Here is an 18,288-nt window from a genome sequence, read left to right as displayed (position 1 = left end):
CAGCGTCAGCCCTATAAACGCCATAAGGCGTTCCATAAAATGAGCAGACAGAAAGACACATGAAATGGGTAGACAAAAAGAAAACATGACACAATGACTGTCTCGCTATTCAGTGCTTATTGGAGATGCAAAGAAACTGCAAGAACATCATATTTGTACAAGAAATTATGATAGAAAAATGTATTGAGATATGCAAAACCATAGTGAAAAGCAAAAGTGGATGCGTCTGATAGCCAACAAGGATGTTATTAAAAGTTCAAAAATCCTACAAAAACCCAAGATGCACAAGATTACGTCTTATCCACCTTGAATCCTGAGCTCGTGTTGCTTCACAGTGAACACCATGATTACTTTTCGAATCACCCACTTTGCTATCATTCTGTCGTAAAGCATGTGGCGAATCCCGGAGTAGCTGACGAATAAGCAGGATTTTTTGTGGCGTTTAAAGCATATTTATCGGTACCCCTTAGAATGCAGCTCACCCTGATATTCACGAACCAGTCTTGGTTACTTCGCTTCAGAAGCAACCACTTGTGGATGTTACTTTACGACTATTTCTTTTAATATTGGCGGTAAGTTTTCAAAAGAAAATTCAGAAAAACACGCCTTCATACAAGTACAAAAACCGATATATATAGCTTCCTCGCTGAAAATAAGTACGCCTTGCCCCAGTACTAGCCGAGTGTGTATTCCGCAGCTTTCAAACCATAGCGTGGGTTGAACAATAATGTGTTTCATCATTGCATGTCCCTATTCCTAGGTGAAGTTTATATTGTTCTCATGGTTGCTTTAGCTGAAATATTTAAGCATATTTTCGCGTTGCATAAATTATTTCAGAGAAAGACGTCACTGTAACATATAATCAGAGTTGTTCTGAGCGTGGAACCTGCGGCCTCACTTCGAACCTGAAGCAAGAGTGCCTGCGATGATGCCTAGTTTGACCTTGATCGAAGGCTTAATTTTTGTAATCATGGTGACGCGTACAGCTACAGGTACTCGGCCTGGTAATCGCAATATATCAAGTGAGTGATTGCGTAGGATATTTCTTGTTTTTTAACCTCAAATATCGTTTCTCTTCAAGACAACTTCCACGTAATGAGTATCCTTACCTTAGGCTTATTTTCTCTTTTATTTGCATCTCGTCAGCACTATTTGCTACATAATATGTGCTGGTAAATTAAAGTAATCTAAATCACTTTACGTGACGCTACTTCAATGTAGAGCAGGCGAGAAATGAAGCCTGCATTTTAGGGCCTAATTTTTGCAAGAGCGTCAGCGTGCTTCAATAATTAGCCACAGCAACATGTCGATGACCTTCGCTTGTTTTAATTAACTCCCGGATACATTGTGCCCCGAAACTACCAAAATCTTAGTATGCATTATGTTATCTGATGTTGCAAAGGCTAAACATCCGAGTTGCCGTTTTTCATGATTCCGCAGCTCAGCGATATTGATGGCAACTGGACGCGCACTGTGAGCTCTGCAGAGCGAGTGGCAAGTGCATGCATATTCATGCCACCAGCTTTTGCGGTACACTTTCAAAGGGGACCCTAGGCACAAAAACTGTTTATTCTCTGTTAGTAAACAGACCCCACTACAATGCCTACTTGCCACTCTAATCACACGAAGGCGTTTGCTAAACTACAAAAGAGGCAAAAACAAAAAAGGGGGAAGGGGCGATGCTGCCTGGAAATGCCAGCCCTAGTACACTGTTTCATCACCAAAGTTGGTGGCGTTTGCTCTGGAGTTGTCACGATTTATTGATAGAACTGATCCACATTGTACTTCAAAACAGCCACAGACAAAATTCTAGGTTTTTCAAAGAACTATGACAGAACGAGAATGGCCGAAATGCGGAAAAATACTCTGCATTCTTGACGTCACATTGACGTGGCGGCCATTGGGTTTTGGCGCGAAGTTCACAAATAAAGCTTTGACCGTCATTTTAGCTATTAACAGTACAGCCATTACCACGTACTCAACTAAAGAAAAGTTTATGATGAAAACTGATTTGGTGTTTCCTTGTGTTGTCCATTTAAGGAAATAGAGTGTACATTGGTAGCAGCAGCAGTGTCCCGTAAAGCTGAGGGCACTTCAGTCCTTCTTGCAGCAAAGAAACAACCTTCTCGCTGTTGTGCTGTTAGATTTATTTTTTATTAATGGTAGAATAAGTATATGTAAAACTTGCAGTTTCACAACTAACATGTGTCTGTTTAGCGAGGACTTCCGAAGAATATTCACGTTGAAATAGGATGAATTTTTTTATAGTGAAGCTGCTAGCAGTTTTTCCACGTCGCTTTTTGATGTGGCAAAGGTGAAATCCTTCGGTGAAGCCTGGTGCGAGGCGGTGTGCGGTGGTGTAGTCAATGTGAAATGTCAATCAACACGGCCTGTGTTGGAACCCCGGTTTTGCTTTGAAACGCAGTCAACACTGATTACAAAATAAAATTTACCTTGCGTATGCCTTGCCTAAATAGACGACTTCATTACAAGGATTATTACAGCGAACCTGCTGTGCGATTAGAAGTGCTCACAAACTTTATGTACTGGTTTTCACAGTATTATGAAAGAAAAAGATCATTTAATGAATTCGCATTTCGATCGAATGGAGGCATGCCAGAGGAGGCATGCCAGGGATAACATGCAGGCAAAATTTGAAGTGTGTGGATCAATTAGGCACTAGCACAAAATTGCTAAACTATTGCTTTCCGCCTCTATAGTGGCATTATACACAGCACTTACAATGTTTACCCGCCGCTCCAGTATAACAAAAAATGTTAAATATTTTATATTTGCTGAGAATAGGTCCATATTATGTGCGATCTGTTCTAAAATTTCAAGATTGTAGGCATGAAATGCCGCTTTTAATAAAATTTATTGGTAATGGCCTTCTAGAGCTCTGCAAGCGTCCAGTTCGAACCGCGCAGAAGGCTTCGCCAATTCCCTGAAAGTACTCAACATGCCATGAAGTTGAAATTTTGAGCGAATTGGGAGCCTGTTATGCGTCATGCACATGAGTATCAAAAAAGTCAGTTAAGTGGAATCCTTGCGAGAAACTTTTCAAGCAGGTATTATAAAGGGCCTGATACCAAAATATCTACATGAGTATATATCTCTGTTATTGAAAATTGTCAAAATGAGGTGCATGTTTCGTAGAATAATGCCCAGCGAAACTGTCACATTTGTGGCTTATTTAGGATCGTTCCGATTAATTACTGAACCTTAGTTTTCTTGCATTATGCCAGTTTCGCAGCTGGTTTTCTGGGTGCCCTGGGTGAACTAAAGGAGTCAATTTGTTCACAGCGTCAATATTTACAGCAAATAAACTGCACATTACGGGGGATGTGTAGGCAAAAAATGAAACTGCATGGTTAGTTGAGGCCTTTACAAGAAATCACGTATTCAACAGCTCCAGAGCGTGGTCGGTGTGTTTTAACATCAGCGCACAATTTAGCTCGCTGCCCTGGCGTAACTGAAATTGCAACCGACATAGAACTAAGCGGAAATGAGCGATCCGCTGTGAAAAATGTGTGTACGAAGATAAATGTGAGTGGATGAAATACAGTGTTCTCAAAAAATTCCTTAAGTTCCTTATACAAAAACGTTATATGTGCACGGTGCGCTAAGTATGCAAGTGTCGCAATGGAACACTACGTTGTACTTAATTTGCATCTTATGGAAATGGTTGGCATCTCAAGTGCAACTTCCAGCGAAGCTTTAACGCGTCTGACTTAAACAGTGGCGTTGCAAAGGATACTTTAACCCCTTTTTCGTAAACAATTGTGTCCGTTAAAAGCGTTTTCTTGAAGATTTCCCGAGGTCCCCAATGAGCTAGTCTAAGCACGTTGTAGTGCTTTGGTGAAAGTAATCAGCACGTTATGCACGATATGCAGGTAAAATTCGAAGTGTGCGAGTTAATTGTGGCATATGCAATGATTTACGTTTTCGAGTGCTCGTCAGCGGTATTTGTTTTACGAGCAGCGCATAATATAGCCGGATACATTTGCTGAACAAGAAATTAAACTGAGGCAAAGTTTTGCGGAAATAGTGGAAACCCTACGGGAAAATAGCTTCCTGGGGTCAAATGCGTGTGCAATAAATGCAGCCCTCGGTAAAAAGTTTTTCAAGTGCTCGAAAGGGTCATACGAACTTTGCACGGTTTCCCAATGTCCACAAAAAAAAATTCACAATACACCAACCTTACGTTTGGGGTTGTGAGTTACTGGGACTGGGGTTGTGAGTTATTGGGATTTTTACTTTTCTGCCATAAATAGCAGTGCTCAGTATATCTACTGAACCCTCATTTTTCTTTTGTCATCTGTTGTTTGGTTTAAGGGCGTATGGTTTAAATTGATATTTCGCGATATATTGCGTACGCAGGAGGTCCTCATGCACCATTCAATTTACCAAGGGCGGCTAGTTTGGCCCTCAGCCCTGGACGATCTGTGATTGGCGTCAATATCCAATTTAATGAACACGAGTGGTCTAGTATGGCTGATATGGTCCCTAAGTAAAATGCGTGTCGCTGAATGACAGTCCTTTGTTAAAGAAAGTCTCAAATGCTCAAGTGCTCGATTCACGTACAGGCAACTTTTTAAGGTTTTTGGTTAAATTCTGGACAAACATAATTCCTAATGCAACTGCCGAATAGAAACTGCTTCATTAGAAATTTGGCCGTAATTACGCAAGGTGGCGCAATTGTGCTGTACCGTAATTTTTGTGTATGACGTTACCGTTCACCGGCTCCATGCTGGAAGTACTATTAAGCGCACCCCTCGCCTCCCGGCTTCCCCTACGAACAAAAAAAAGAACATTTCGTGGACATCACGTCTCAGCTTCACGGCTGAAATCAATTTCAGTACCTGATGACTGCGTTCAGGCTGCACTGTTCTTTTCTTATGTACAAAAAACGCAAGTCTCCGAAATAAGTTTGGCGCCACTGAAGCATATTAAAGGGGTCAGGTTTGGCAAAGGAATTACACCGAATTTAGTGCAGCGTCTGGCAAGGGTTGCGTAGATTTCGAGCACTGGCAAAACAAACCCCCAAAACTTGCGAAAGATGAGAGAACATTCTATAGAGCGCTCTTCTTTCTTTGTGTGTGTGCATGAATTGCTCTGATCGGCATACATATGCAAAGCTTTTAATGCGTAGCATTATATGGCTAGTCGGTCGAAAAAATTTCGCTGAATCCAGAAATCGTCTTTCCCAATATAGCGCTAGAATGTGCACATTTTAAGCCCACTGCGTGCCCAGTTGACAGCTGACATCCGCAGTACTCTTAAAAAACAAGCCATTGTCCGCGATAACAATAGGCTCCCCACCGAAAAGCAGTCTACAGGCCCGCCCGATTTCGCCGTTTCCCGTGCGCCATACGTTGAAAGGTAACGCTAAACATCTAAGCCAGGAATCACAAAGCATATACTAAAAGTGGTATAGTAAGCATTATGCGACGCCCTGCAAAACACCCGAGCAATAAGAATGGAAGGTGAGCAAAGGGAGTCAAAACGAGAGGACGCACCACTGTTACACTAACTACGCGTACACGCACAGCCGTGGTCACGGAGCAAGAAACATTTAGGAGTGGAAACTCCGCTGTTTGCGGCGACCAGAAAAGGTCACAAGGCCGCGGAGCCGTTATCGTGCTGGCGGCGCCTGGCGGCCTGGAAAGAAATTACCGCCGTTGAGAGCGCGCCGAAGCCACCTGCCCGGGCGGCGCTGCATTTTGTTTTTTTCGCTGCGGCTTCTACGACTTGCCGCATGGCGCCGCCACTGTATGCGGCCCCGTCGGCGCATACAACAATTGTGACCTTATCTGGTCGCCCGCGCTCGCTCGCGCTGACGGGAGTTTCACCTCCTAAATGTCTTACTCCGTGGCCGTGGTAGAGTGTAGAAGCGTGACTGAACGAGGACGTAAAAAGAAACAGATACACAGACACAGCGCTTCTGTGTATCTTCTGTGCGCTTCTCTGTATCCGTGTGAAGCGCTGTGTCTGTGTATGTTTCTTTCTACGTCCTCGTTCAGTCGCGATTCTACATTCTACCATGGATTGTAACCAACTAGCCCGCCAATGTGTTTTAACGCACATCCGTCCTTCCTCCTATGCCTGCGATAGCAACAACTGCGCTGGTTAAGCCGCGCAGTGCATCACGCGAACAATTTAAGCAGTATTTCCCTGTAAGAGAACTGTCGAGGATATGCTTACCATTATATGGCGGTCGGCCCGGTCGGAAATATAGACATAAATTCGGCAATGTATATAGCTGCAGCTCTCTGCTCCTGCTATTCGCGAATATATAGAGAAGTAACGCATACTGCATCAGCACAAAGCCCGTGCACACTAAGATCATGTAAAATGCATACCGCACCACGGCGACCACCATATAAGGCTGCGGTTGTAAGGCTTATAAGGCTTTATAAGGCTACGCATGTCTTGGACACTTCTCGTGCAGGAATGTACCGCTTAATTTTTCGTGACGTTCCTCGGTCCTACCTGTAATTGACTACTCACTTTTTACAGGATGTAACGCGCTCGTTTCCCTCTGCAAATATCCCTATGGTATGTATATCTCCAGCTAAAGCCGGAGCGATTTTGAATTTCTTTGTATTGTTCAATGTGCAAAGTCATTTGGAGACATCAATCAATATAAACATACCGGAGCGAAATTAAATCACTAAATCTGAAATTCTATGACTGTCTCATCAACCAGAATTTCATCGCTCCGGAAAAAACGAAATATAAAATTTGAATGGGCGTTTTCTTTTTCATCTCTTACTCACAATTCATTAGGACAATATAATTCGTAGAACAGGAGTAATTCAATGTTATTTGCTTGCTCACTCAGAAGTTGGTTGTGTGTTAGTTTAAAAGAGGCGAAATTTACTATAGAGTTCAGCTTTTTTTTTCTGCAGTGAGTGTTAAGTAGCGTGCGCTGCGCCAGACAGTCCTTAGGCGCTGAACAGGATGAGGAGTCACTACCAAAGCATTTCCGGCAGCACGCGTTATTGTAGTCACGCTTATACTTGAAATTCACTGAGAAGACTCCTTGTTTCATCACGCCTAAATAAAGTACGCGAGATAGGGTGAGAGATAAGGCATGTCGCGAGTAAGAAACGAGGCGATATCAACCTCGCTCTCTACTAACCTCGCTCTCTGTGCGTCAAGCTGTACTTATCAGCAGCACAAGCGATTAGGGCAGAGTTGGTCATTAAAAAAATTATGACAGAGGATGACGTCATTCGTACTGCGCGCGTGGTGACGGTGAGCTGTCTGCCAAGACCTGCGCCCGTCAGTTTCCTGAAGAAAACTGCTGGAAATAGAACTGGGACCGGGAATAGCCTCAGAGCGAGGAGCGAAAAAGTCAAAGCCGCGGTAAGTGTGAGAAGCTGTGCTGTACGCTGGCCGCAGTGTGCGAGGCAGGATTCTGGCATTTCTACCTTTTCTGTGCCGATTTTCTCCCTCAAAAGGCAGAAAAATCCATCTCGTCCTGCCATTCAGAAGCAGCTCTGAACTAATCGCGCTCGTTGGATGGTATAATTCCGTTCATAAAATTATTTCCGTTGAGAAGTGCCGATAAGAGGTGCGCTTCTCCATGACTTCACAAGCCAGACATATTCTGACTCAACTCCACCACTCCGTTCCAACCCGACCCCAAACCCGCACCCAGCATTACCACCAGACAATCGAATTTATATTAATGTTGCCCCATTCCAAAACATTTGCAGGAGGTCAAGCATAGACAAAAGCAGGAGTGGAAAACGGCCTGCTAACATCGCGTTATCACCACGTACCGAACCGTGCATGTATATTACAAAGGCGAACGCAACAAAAGCAGGGTCAGCTGTTGCAGTTATGAATAAGCGCTTGCAACACTTGCACACATCGTGTCATCGCCTGCACTATTGCGCAAGATTTATACGTGACGTCATTAGTACGCAAGGCGTTCGTATTTTTAAACCTAACACAGACATTTTTCTTTATATCGCCTGAGGCAGATATCCCTATGCTACGCATTGAGGTACATAAATTATAGAGATGGACCATTGTTTAATTGGAAATGACATTAGGTTTCTATACTACAAACTGGTCTCGTGAATAGCACGCATCGATAAGAGACGGCTATTTGTTGAGTTTGTTTTGCGTGCATCCCCTAACCGAAGTGCAGCAGCGGTGGTTATTCGAGCAGCTATGGCTTTTCTGAACCACACGAGGAGACAGAAGGCTTTAGGGGATATCGAGAAGTAAGGGACTCTTACATATGCACCTCCTTGCCATTATCAGTGTCACATTGTATTCCTCTACTCCATCTACCTGCCCCAGTGCAGTGCAGCCGGTGAGAGCAGGCTGTAGGGCAGGTCAACATCGCTAATTTCCTGCAAATAAATTCTCCTCTCTCTCTTTCTCTCTCTCTCTCTCTCTCTCTCTCTCGCTATTTGTTTCCCGCTGTTGCCTTTTTTGATAACGGGCCCACGATGTTGCCTTGCAACCGAGCTTAACGAATCGCGACGTAACTTCAGGGTTTGCTCTAACAAAGCAGGTGAAACTGAATAGCCTACAAGTAGCTATTTTTCATGAAAACAATTCTACACGAATCTTTGCTTGACTAGATTATGTATAATTAGTGATCTGAAGTGCCTGCTGACAGCTCACGGCTCCTATAGCCACTGGCTGTTCATGTGCAGTGTTTCTGCACAAGCGTAAGCTTAAGGCAAGAGCAATATTATTCCCTATAGTAGCATGCAACTTTAAAGAAAACAGCAGTTGGCAACCGAGGCACACGGACCGCGCGGCGCTGTGTTACTCCGCTAGCCAATCACAGAAGCAAGCACCGTCGTCGTCATGCAATGTTTTCAAAATGACGTCGTACTTTATACCTCCGGAGTGTCTGCTGTTCTTGAAGTCTTTTTATAGGCGGAAGTGATTAGGTGTGCAACAGAGTACAATGCAATCCACTGCGGAGCCCATTTTACTCATGAAACTTCAATGCCAACTGAAGTGAAACTTGACAGTGAATAGTTGCAGCGAAGCAAGCATTTTATTTCAGTTCAGTAATGCATTAGGCTTTCACCGTTCCACTACAATAGGCGAGTGAAAATTGATAAAATTACGCGCTTATAATTTTATTTTTGTGGTTACTGCCTTATTTAGGTAACAGGGAAAGTTTGAAGTGCGAACTATTTGCAGCCTAGCGGAGGAACAGTGGCTGGCGGTTATGAGGACGTGGGCGGGCCTTCACTGAAGACTTAAGTTGTATCCGATTATAATATTTGTTTTCCTTCGACAGTGTGCCTGTGCTTCTGGCGTCTGAAACTCGGTCCTTGGAGGAATGACTGGTTTCACTTGAATCCGCTCACGCATCAGTGTGACCCCGGAGCAGAGCAGTTCAACTGCAATGCTTTCCCAACATTGAGCGAGTGCAACAAAATGTGTCAGTTTCCCAAGAGCTCGTCAAAGCAAGTAAAGCTGAATTAAGCAAGGTTTGCTTCTTTTCAAGAACTTGGCATTTTAAATGAAAGTAGAGGAAATATACGAGATGTTTCTCCGTCGTCACTGTTTACTCTGCACGCTGCAAGGTTTCACAAAACTTCACGCATGGGCGATCTCAGGAAAAGGTGAGTAATCTTTCCAAGTACAACCAGTTGTCACAGTCGTTCCCCTATTGCAACGTTATTGCTATGCATATCATGTGTGCGTCATATTAGCGGTATAAATAACAAGGAACTAAGCCTTGTGTTCCAAATTCCCTCCAGCTTCGGAAGAAGGTTCACAATGGGCGTCAAGGGTACCAACCTCAATGAGCTACTCATTTGAACTAAATAAATAAAGCATACATATACGGAGGAAGCCACAGAGGGCTACAGTCTGCCCACATACGGAGTGCTAATTCCGTATCACGCACTTGTATAGGATACAGAGAGCATGCTGCATGAATCACAAAGAACAAGAGTGAGAAACTTAGCTAATCCACGCGATTATATCTGCACTATCACGAATTCTGATCACCTATCGAATATCAAAACAAACATGATTTTTTTATTTTTCTTAAAATTATAGTTCTCATATGACCACACCCTTCCTCTTTGACAAACCGCCCTGTAAGCACCGGGATCTTGTCCTATTCCTCGTAGTGACTGAACGCAAATATTTGAAGAACAAGCAGACACCGAGAACAAACAAACCAATAGATGCCAGTCTTCACAATGAGAGAAAGTTGCTGTCGAAGGAAATGAGTTCTGAGCCGAAGGAATTGCTGAAGCCTGTAGACCTACAGTCGAGCAATCGTGATATATAGACAGATTGCGACACGATATTTCCGTTTTGTTCTTCTTGACGCAATCCAGAGACGTGTTCACAGGTTGTGACTCACAAATGTGGGCTGTGTAAGTGGTAAATGAGTGCGACAGATATACACGAACAGACCGTGTAAATCACGCACGACACCTCTCTTTGTAATACGCATTCTATGCCGTTCAAGCTGCTTCTTATTCCCTTCAAGAACCACATTCCTCCTGGTGACCCAGCTAGCACTAATTCCTGTTTCCTTCTGTATAAGCTGGTTTTCTGGGACCATGAGTCACCTTGCGGTTGGAGAAAAGCAGTGCTACTGGGACCAACCTTTTTATTTTCCTTGCACCATCACGAAAACGAAGCTAAGAATGGTGAGATGAGGCGCGTCCTAAGCCCATTGAATTGTACTTTCAACAAGTGGTGAATTGCTACATTATTTCCAGATAAACTAAATATAGCACGTGTTATGGTCATTTTATCAAGTCGGAAGAAAAAACACGTTCACAATCGTAGACCAATTTCTGTTTGACCACTTTTTTATGAAGTTGCCGATACTGTTTAAATAAACGTTTCCTGAGGTTTTTTTTTGTAGTCAAAGAATATATTAGTGATCAGTAATATAGCTTGTAAATAGGAACATTTACTGAAATGGCGTGATTAGGCATCAAATGCATAATAATCAAGAATAAAGAACGTACTTTTCCCAATGTAGTTTTTTGCGTTTCTGCCAGATACTTTATTGCGTTAAACATAAAATTTTGCTGAAATATTTAGTGTAATGGAATTCGCGGAGTAGCTGAAACACTCACACAAAATTACTTAATGAACACAGTGCACAAGATTGTATAATAGAGTATACAAAGCTACACAACTACCGCTCTGACGTTGCCACCGGAAAGTAAGGCATATCTCAAGGATCTATTTTGGAACCCCTAGTATTGTCTCTATATAATAATGGTACAGTAAACATTTCTTCAACATCGAACATTATATTGTATGCTGATGACACCGATCTATCCTTGTCTGGTTGGGGTCTCAAATTACTTGAACAGCATTCTAATGCATGCTTAAGGTGCATGGCCCCAAGTCGCCCTTCACATACCTCCCCTGAGCTGTCCGGGGGACTCCTTCGCAAGGCGCCTTCGTAGCGTATTCGCTAGCATCTCCGTAGGTTTATAATGTCATGACGTTATCTGTGCTGTCTTACTGTTCTTTTCCTTTACCAATGGCATAACTACAAGCTTGACGGCTGATCAAAGTGATCAACGTGCTAAAAAGTGACGATGAATGAGGATATCGGGCTCTCAATAACCGAATTGCGCGCTGATTCGTCCATTTATTCCAACTGTACTGTACGAGAAGACAGATACAAAAAGTGATAAGGAGAAACGTGAGGCAAAAGCGGCTTGAAGTTGCGACCACAACTGAGAAAACGAGCCGGCTATACTAAACTAGAAAATCGAAACACGTGAAAGAAGTGAACGAAGCGATAACTGTAGGCATTTTGTTTTTTGTTTTATGGAAATACACCTCACACAGCTGTTTTAAATGATATTCCACCCATCGGTGATCTCGACGTAAACGAAGCAGGTGTGCTGTCCTGGCTTCTTGATCTCGATATATCAGAAGTCGTCAGGCGTCGACGAAATACCTGATGCTTTTTTGGTGAGATCCGCCAAATTGTGCGCCAAATATCTTTGCGTTATTTATAATAAATAACGTTCATGTGCAGAAATCCCACGTTATTGGAAACATGCAAAAATAATTCGCATCCCTAAATCAGGCGACCGTTCATTGCTCCAATCTTACCGTCCTATCTCCCTGCTTTGTACTTGATCAAAACTGATAGAACACATGATATTTCAGCACATCTCAGTCTTCATAGAAAGTAATGGCCTCTGTGACGCACGACAACACGGCTTCCGTCGTGGTAAATGCACCGTAGCCCAACTATTAGAAACAGTGCATGAAATCGCGGCAGCACTAGACGGTCAAGGTCAAATCAACATGGTATTCTTAGATTTTGAGAAACCCTTCGACCGTGTGTCCCACCAAAAGTTGTTATCAAAGTTAAAACCTATTCTCAAAAACGACCAACTACTTCACTGGATTGAGGCGTATCTTACGGGAAGGCGACAGACAGTCGTTGTTGATGATGTGAAATCAGACATCCGATGTGCAATCTGGAATCCCACAGGGATCAGTCTTGGGCCCTCTGTTCTTTCTACTTTTTATCAATAATATAGCGAATCAGTTAAAATGAATCAGTTAGTATCAGTTAAAATTCGTCTGTTTGCAGATGTCTGCGTACTTTATCATGAAATTCACAGCGATGCAGATCAGACAATCCTAAATTCATCTTTATCAGCAATAGCGGCATGGTTCTTAGAGTGGGAAATGAGCATTAACCTAAGAAAAACAGTACCAATTATCATTACACGCAAAAAAAGCCCTTACCCTTTGTATACAGCCTTAGTGGCTATAACTTATCCTCTGTTACAGAATATAAATACCTTCGTTTAGTAATTACGTCAGACCTTAGGTGGAATAGCCATGTAGCTCACATTAAAGAAAGCCATGAGGACCTTGGCTAAATCTACAAGTAATATCAAATTATTAGCACACAAGACTTTCATCAGATCATTGTTAGAGTACGCTACTCCTGTCTGCGACTCTTACACCCAAGCAAGCATAAATATTATTGAAATGATACAGCGGTAATCAGTCAGGCCTATTTTTAATTCCTACCGCCTCATACATCAGTTGATGCTCTTTTATAGGAGGCAAACCTGGAAACCCTAGAGGTAAGACGGTATCGAGAGAAGCTCAAAATGTTATATTTAATTCATCGGGAGCATGTAAAGCTAGATGAAAAATTTATATTACCCCTTGTCGCCAACGCCCAACGCGTTCATCACATTCATTCAGGTTAGACCAGTATTCGCACTACACCACTTTATTTAAGCAGTCGTTTTTTACCCGAACCATCCATGACTGGAACGTCCTACCTGAACACGTTCTTCAAAGCTCAACCTTATCGTCCTTTGTGCACGCTCTCATTAATCTATGCCCCGAAATGTTTCCCAGGATATTTGTCCTATTCCATATACTATGTGATATAGATCATGTCATGTTAAGGGCACCCTTATTTTTTTTGTATAAGTAATTGTGTCAACATGTGCTGTATTGCAGAATTCTCTGATATCTTCCTTGCTTTTTTTCTTCCTTTTTATTGTTGTTTCTCCTTTTTTGCATTGTAACATAATACCGTTTTGCTTCTTCCGCCTTTTCTTTCTATTTTTTCTCTCTTGTATTTCACATGTTATTAGGTTCCTAAACCCTTTATGTATATCCCACTCCTGCCTAGGGCCTCTAAAATAGGCTGGCAGTACGAAATAAATAAATAAAAAAATAACTTCGGACGCCATCAAGAGCAAGCTCTCTACTTCGATTGGGCCACGTACTGTGGCCCTCTAAATATTTCGCTGGTTCCATGTTCCGTCAACGAATAGAGACGACATTTTACGCTGTCCAGGTATCGTACACACCGAATCTCAGCTACCCTGACTGGATCCCAGCTGGCGACACCAGCAACATGAGCATGGTCAGCTGATATTGCAGCCTTGTCAGGAGCACCAACCTGGAAGCAATAATGCTTTATGTCATAAAGACCAGCTCGGAGCGAGAAAGTTCCGATTAGGTAAATAGAGAAACAGAGCAACGCCAAAGAATATGAAGGTCAGTTTGTGCAAAGCTGTGAGTTCTGACTGTATCGCTGCCGTAACAGCAAGAAATTGCTATAACTCGGAAGAAGGTGACGCAATGTAACACCGGTGACTGCCGACGATGGCGTCCAAAGTAACGCGAGATTGGATTAGCGAAATTGAAAGTACGCAAAAGTGGTCCAGTTGAACGCTAAGATACAGGAAAAATGCGAACCACACAGCCATGTTCTAAATCATGCATACTTGTGATACACATCATGTGATATGCATGACGATAAAGTGATCCTATGTGTATGCGATGAACATATGCATGCTGAAGTCAAGCTCGAAATAAATGCGTGAGTGTTAGTAGAAAGGGCGGAACGACAATGCAGGAAGACGAAAACGTTTATTGGCTATCTAACTCTATAGAAGAAACGTGGTTTGAAAGACTTGGAAACGTATTATACTGCGTATCCACGAAAGATGCTTCACATAAGATCGATTTCACATGGTGCAGGATCCACATAATTTCATCTGTTATCTTGTTTCGTTATTTAGCTGCATATAGTTTTAGAGACACCAGTGGCCTGCAAATTGCAGTCTCTTATATTAGTCGGACGGTTCAAACAATTATCAGCGATAGGTTCATATAGAAGAATATATGTATCCTGGTAGACATATACTTATAGCGATATTTCTTTTCACTCCGATCTACTGTGTCTACATTACTCCAGTGTTCTCAAATGTAATCGCGTTCCGTATGAGAACGGCTTGCGTTTTATATTTGGCTTATGTGGAGGCGGTCGCGCGCACGTAGGCGTGCACTGAACAGTGCTACTCACAGTAATGCCAGAACAACAGCGTTGACGAAACGGTCACGTGACAACTCGAGCACGTGCGTCGGTTCCCTTCGCGCACATGGTGCCACGACGCCGTGCAACAACCATCGCCAGCCCCACTCTAAGCCACGGCCACCGGAGGACATTCGTCGACCCCATCATCTCCGCACCCATACCACCTGCACTGTATCATGAATACACACGCGTGCCCACCGCGTAAGTAGACTGTAAACAAATACTCGTGCGCAGCTGCACGCATCTACCAACGCTGCATATACGAACACTTGCCAGGACATCGTTTCTCGCGCAACCACTCTTTTTCTCTGTGTTTATATTTCCAAGCTTCTTTTTTTTTCTACCGTCTTTCATTTTCGCGTACTTCGCTCAGGCTCCTTCCTAGCACACTCCACAATTTGTTGCTGAGCGAGAGTTATGCGGCAGTGCGACTACCACCAGTTCGAGCCGGAACGCCAGGCATGCGCAGAGAACGGAGTGAACTACGAAAGGTTGCGGCCGCAACCCAGGAACCGTCTCTTTCCTTTCTCTTCGGTGTCCGTGCCCTGCCGCAGTACCCTTGAACAAAGGGAGACGGTCTGACCGAGCTCCGCAAGTGTGTTTCCATGCTTGCTTTTCGTTCGCACTGTCGAGCTACGCATTGTGATCCTCCAGGCTGTCCGTTTGTTCTTTCGCCTTCGAAATATCTGTCGCCGTTTGTTCGTTGAATTTTGAAAACACACAAAACGGAGACACTGCGCTTTTATGGCGTGCAAGCAGTCGGTAAAACCAAGCTTGGAAATATGGTTCAAAAGTGTGCGCTTGCCTGCACTTGTCTGGTCTCGTTCGTTATACTAACTAACGCCTTCAGAAACCAAATGCGCGTTAGCAACCGTCAAAGTGAGTACACTCATTTATTCTTCTTGCTGGAAGATAGGAATTCATGGCATTGAGAGTCTCGCAATATTTATCAGCCCATTCATGAAGGCAGGACAGATAAGCTACCGCCTCGTCACAGTCTTTGTCACTCTAAATAGGGGGCCTCTTTGCCGCCGGTCAGTCCGAAGTAAGCATTCGCTTACGTACGATTCATAAACCTGACGAATGATTACGTGGAAGTGAGATCCACTGCAAATTATTACGACCAGGATCTCGAACCGAATCAACTAACGGTTCGGTTAAGTTTGGGGTCTAACGCGCCCCGATTTTGTTCATGTTCAGTACTACTTCGGAGAACTAAAAGTTTATAAAGGTTCGCGAACCTGCTCGGCGAAGACGATTTTATCCTGCCCCGTGGGGATATGCTGCATAGTACTACAGACTTGTCGGCAAGCGCAAATTTCACCAAGAGGAGGCAGTATTTGCGAATTAAATACACAGGTATGGAGAAATTTTCATGTACATAATTAACATAAACAAATAATGAGTGAGAATCCCTGCATCAGCGTATGATGTGCGTTGCTTGCACACTTGTTGCTTTGACAAGAGCAGAGACAGTTAATTTTCGTTTGCTTCCGGTGGCATGCATTGTGGCATGCAATATATGCTGTCGGAGACAGCACGAATTCAGATTGCACATATAAAAACAACTTCAAGCTTCCAATTGTTAGCAATGAAGGAAGCCAGCCTTCAACAGTTCGCTCAGTTTGCTGTTTATTTAGAAGCAGGTGAGGACATTGATTGCGTGAGTGATGAACAAGGAAGGTTTGTGCTGAACCATACGTCGTTGTTTGCTTTGTATGTTGCACCTAATATTGCGCTTGCAAAGGGCAGACAAAAATTCAAGAACATAGGTCGGCAAAGTAGACTCTACACACTCAAGCTAGCTCATAAATTATATTCTTTGCTTAGAGCTCATTAAGGCTCCTAATCACCAAAATTCTATTCATCCGGGCAAACTGGGACTTATACTCGCCAGAATCCCACTCAGCCGGGTCACTCGGATTCAGATTTACCAAAATTCCACTCAGCTGGGGTGACCCGGACTCAGCGTCACCAAATTCTACTCCGGCAAGCTCACTCGTACTCACAGTTTTACCCATCCGTGCTCACGCAGACTCAGCCACTACATTCATACTCGGGCAAGTGTACTTCGCTGACAGACCCTCACAAACTCACACATTCTAGTGAATTAAGCACATCGCCGTTTAAAAGATCGTTACGCGAGGCTAATATATCGCCCATGCAAAGGGATTTAGCAAAGGACATTTCGGAAAAAAGTATGCACAATTGGTTGTAGTGGTGGTGCAGCAGCAGACGAGGCTACCACGGCATGCTTAGCCAGCAATTGTTCTGCTTTGGCATCTCATATGTTTGAGCATTCAAGCAACTTACTCACTTCCTGTACATCACCATGACTTCTAAAAAGAAATATGCATTACGCTCGATGTTAGCGATGCTGCAGATATTTCCCCTAAGCATAGATGAAACAGGCTAGAGGGCTCTTTCTCACATATGTAAAATTTTATTTGTGTGTCAGCATACATGCAGGCATGCGTGCGTTCGTGCTCGCGTGTTTTTTTGGTAGTTCACGATAGAACACCGACCTTTCTTTCTGGAACTGTGCAGCATGAAGGCTTGCCTCGTTAACAAAAGTGGACGCTGCTAAAAGTGTGCACACAAGAAACTTGACATGAGGTAATGCCACTTTTGGCTACAATTCATGATTGCAACGCAGAAAGCCCAGCTCACCGTTTTGTTTTGTTTTTTTTGTTTCTTTACTTTTGTGAGTGGGAAGACATTGTGCTAGGAGCCGACAATTTCGTTCTGATCATCCTGACCAGGTCCTGAAGTCCTGATCGCTCAATACAATCGATTGTAGTTTTGACTATAACACTACGTAGCGCAATTGTAGCTGCGCAGTTCCCACAGTGGCGTTGGTGCAAGCCTCTTTACTCTCAATCGCGCTGCACGAAAGCGCCAAACACGAAGGAAGGAAAACTACTAGTAGTGAGACTCACGTGACCATCTTTAAGCACTGACATGAAAATATAAAGGAAAGGCTCTTGGGAAATAGGCCCCTGGGAACACATTATCGATCTGTCTTGGACTTCATTAGATCAGCAAATCTTTTTTAATTCATTTAATCATCCTTATTCACCCCCCATCGCATACCCCTGTATGCCCTGAGGCATTTGCCCTCGCATTAAAAAAAATCGCAACTGAAGAAATCGCATTCAGCAGCCAACATTATCGCAACTGCCGATGTGCTCGCTCGCTTCACGCGTGTATTCGAACTGACGTAGAACCTCGGATGCCATTTTCTGTCTCGTAAAGGTTCGCTGTCGCACGTAAGCTGGAAAAGCAATACATTCATAAAACGTTATCATAACATTCATAAAAAGTAGTACATATAACTTGCACTCGATATATCGAGCAGACGAAAATACAATAGAGTATAATTTTTTTTTTCGTGCCATATGTTTGTGATTTTCTTCTAAACAGCGCCCATTTCTCTGTAG

General features: G+C 43.3%; 2 protein-coding genes across 12 annotated transcripts in view; one reads left to right on the top strand and one right to left on the bottom strand.

The window, feature by feature from the left end:
• The window catches only part of LOC142564331 (uncharacterized), a 258,021-nt gene that overhangs the window by 40,655 nt on the left and 199,078 nt on the right, over nucleotides 1–18,288 (bottom strand). The window lies entirely within an intron of this gene.
• The window catches only part of LOC142564333 (uncharacterized), a 29,461-nt gene continuing 12,017 nt past the window's right edge, over nucleotides 845–18,288 (top strand). For 3 of the 8 annotated variants that reach the window (XR_012824558.1, XR_012824556.1, XR_012824557.1), the window contains exons 1-3: nucleotides 845–1,022; nucleotides 6,520–6,558; nucleotides 9,284–9,611. Coding sequence is in view for 2 of the 8 variants with exons in the window: in XM_075675305.1 (XP_075531420.1) it covers nucleotides 16,129–16,207 (79 nt within the window). In the remaining 6 variants the exon portion in view is untranslated. Of the gene's footprint in view, nucleotides 1,023–6,519; nucleotides 6,559–9,283; nucleotides 9,612–15,516; nucleotides 15,728–15,759; nucleotides 16,208–18,288 lie in introns of those variants that run through there. The other 5 variants (XR_012824561.1, XR_012824560.1, XR_012824559.1 and 2 more) reach the window with 5 other exon arrangements.

The sequence above is a fragment of the Dermacentor variabilis genome, chromosome 11, assembly GCF_050947875.1.
Source record: "Dermacentor variabilis isolate Ectoservices chromosome 11, ASM5094787v1, whole genome shotgun sequence".
Lineage (NCBI taxonomy): Eukaryota > Metazoa > Arthropoda > Arachnida > Ixodida > Ixodidae > Dermacentor > Dermacentor variabilis.
Note: the sequence above shows the minus strand (reverse complement) of the source record. Positions and strands in the feature narration are given on the sequence as shown.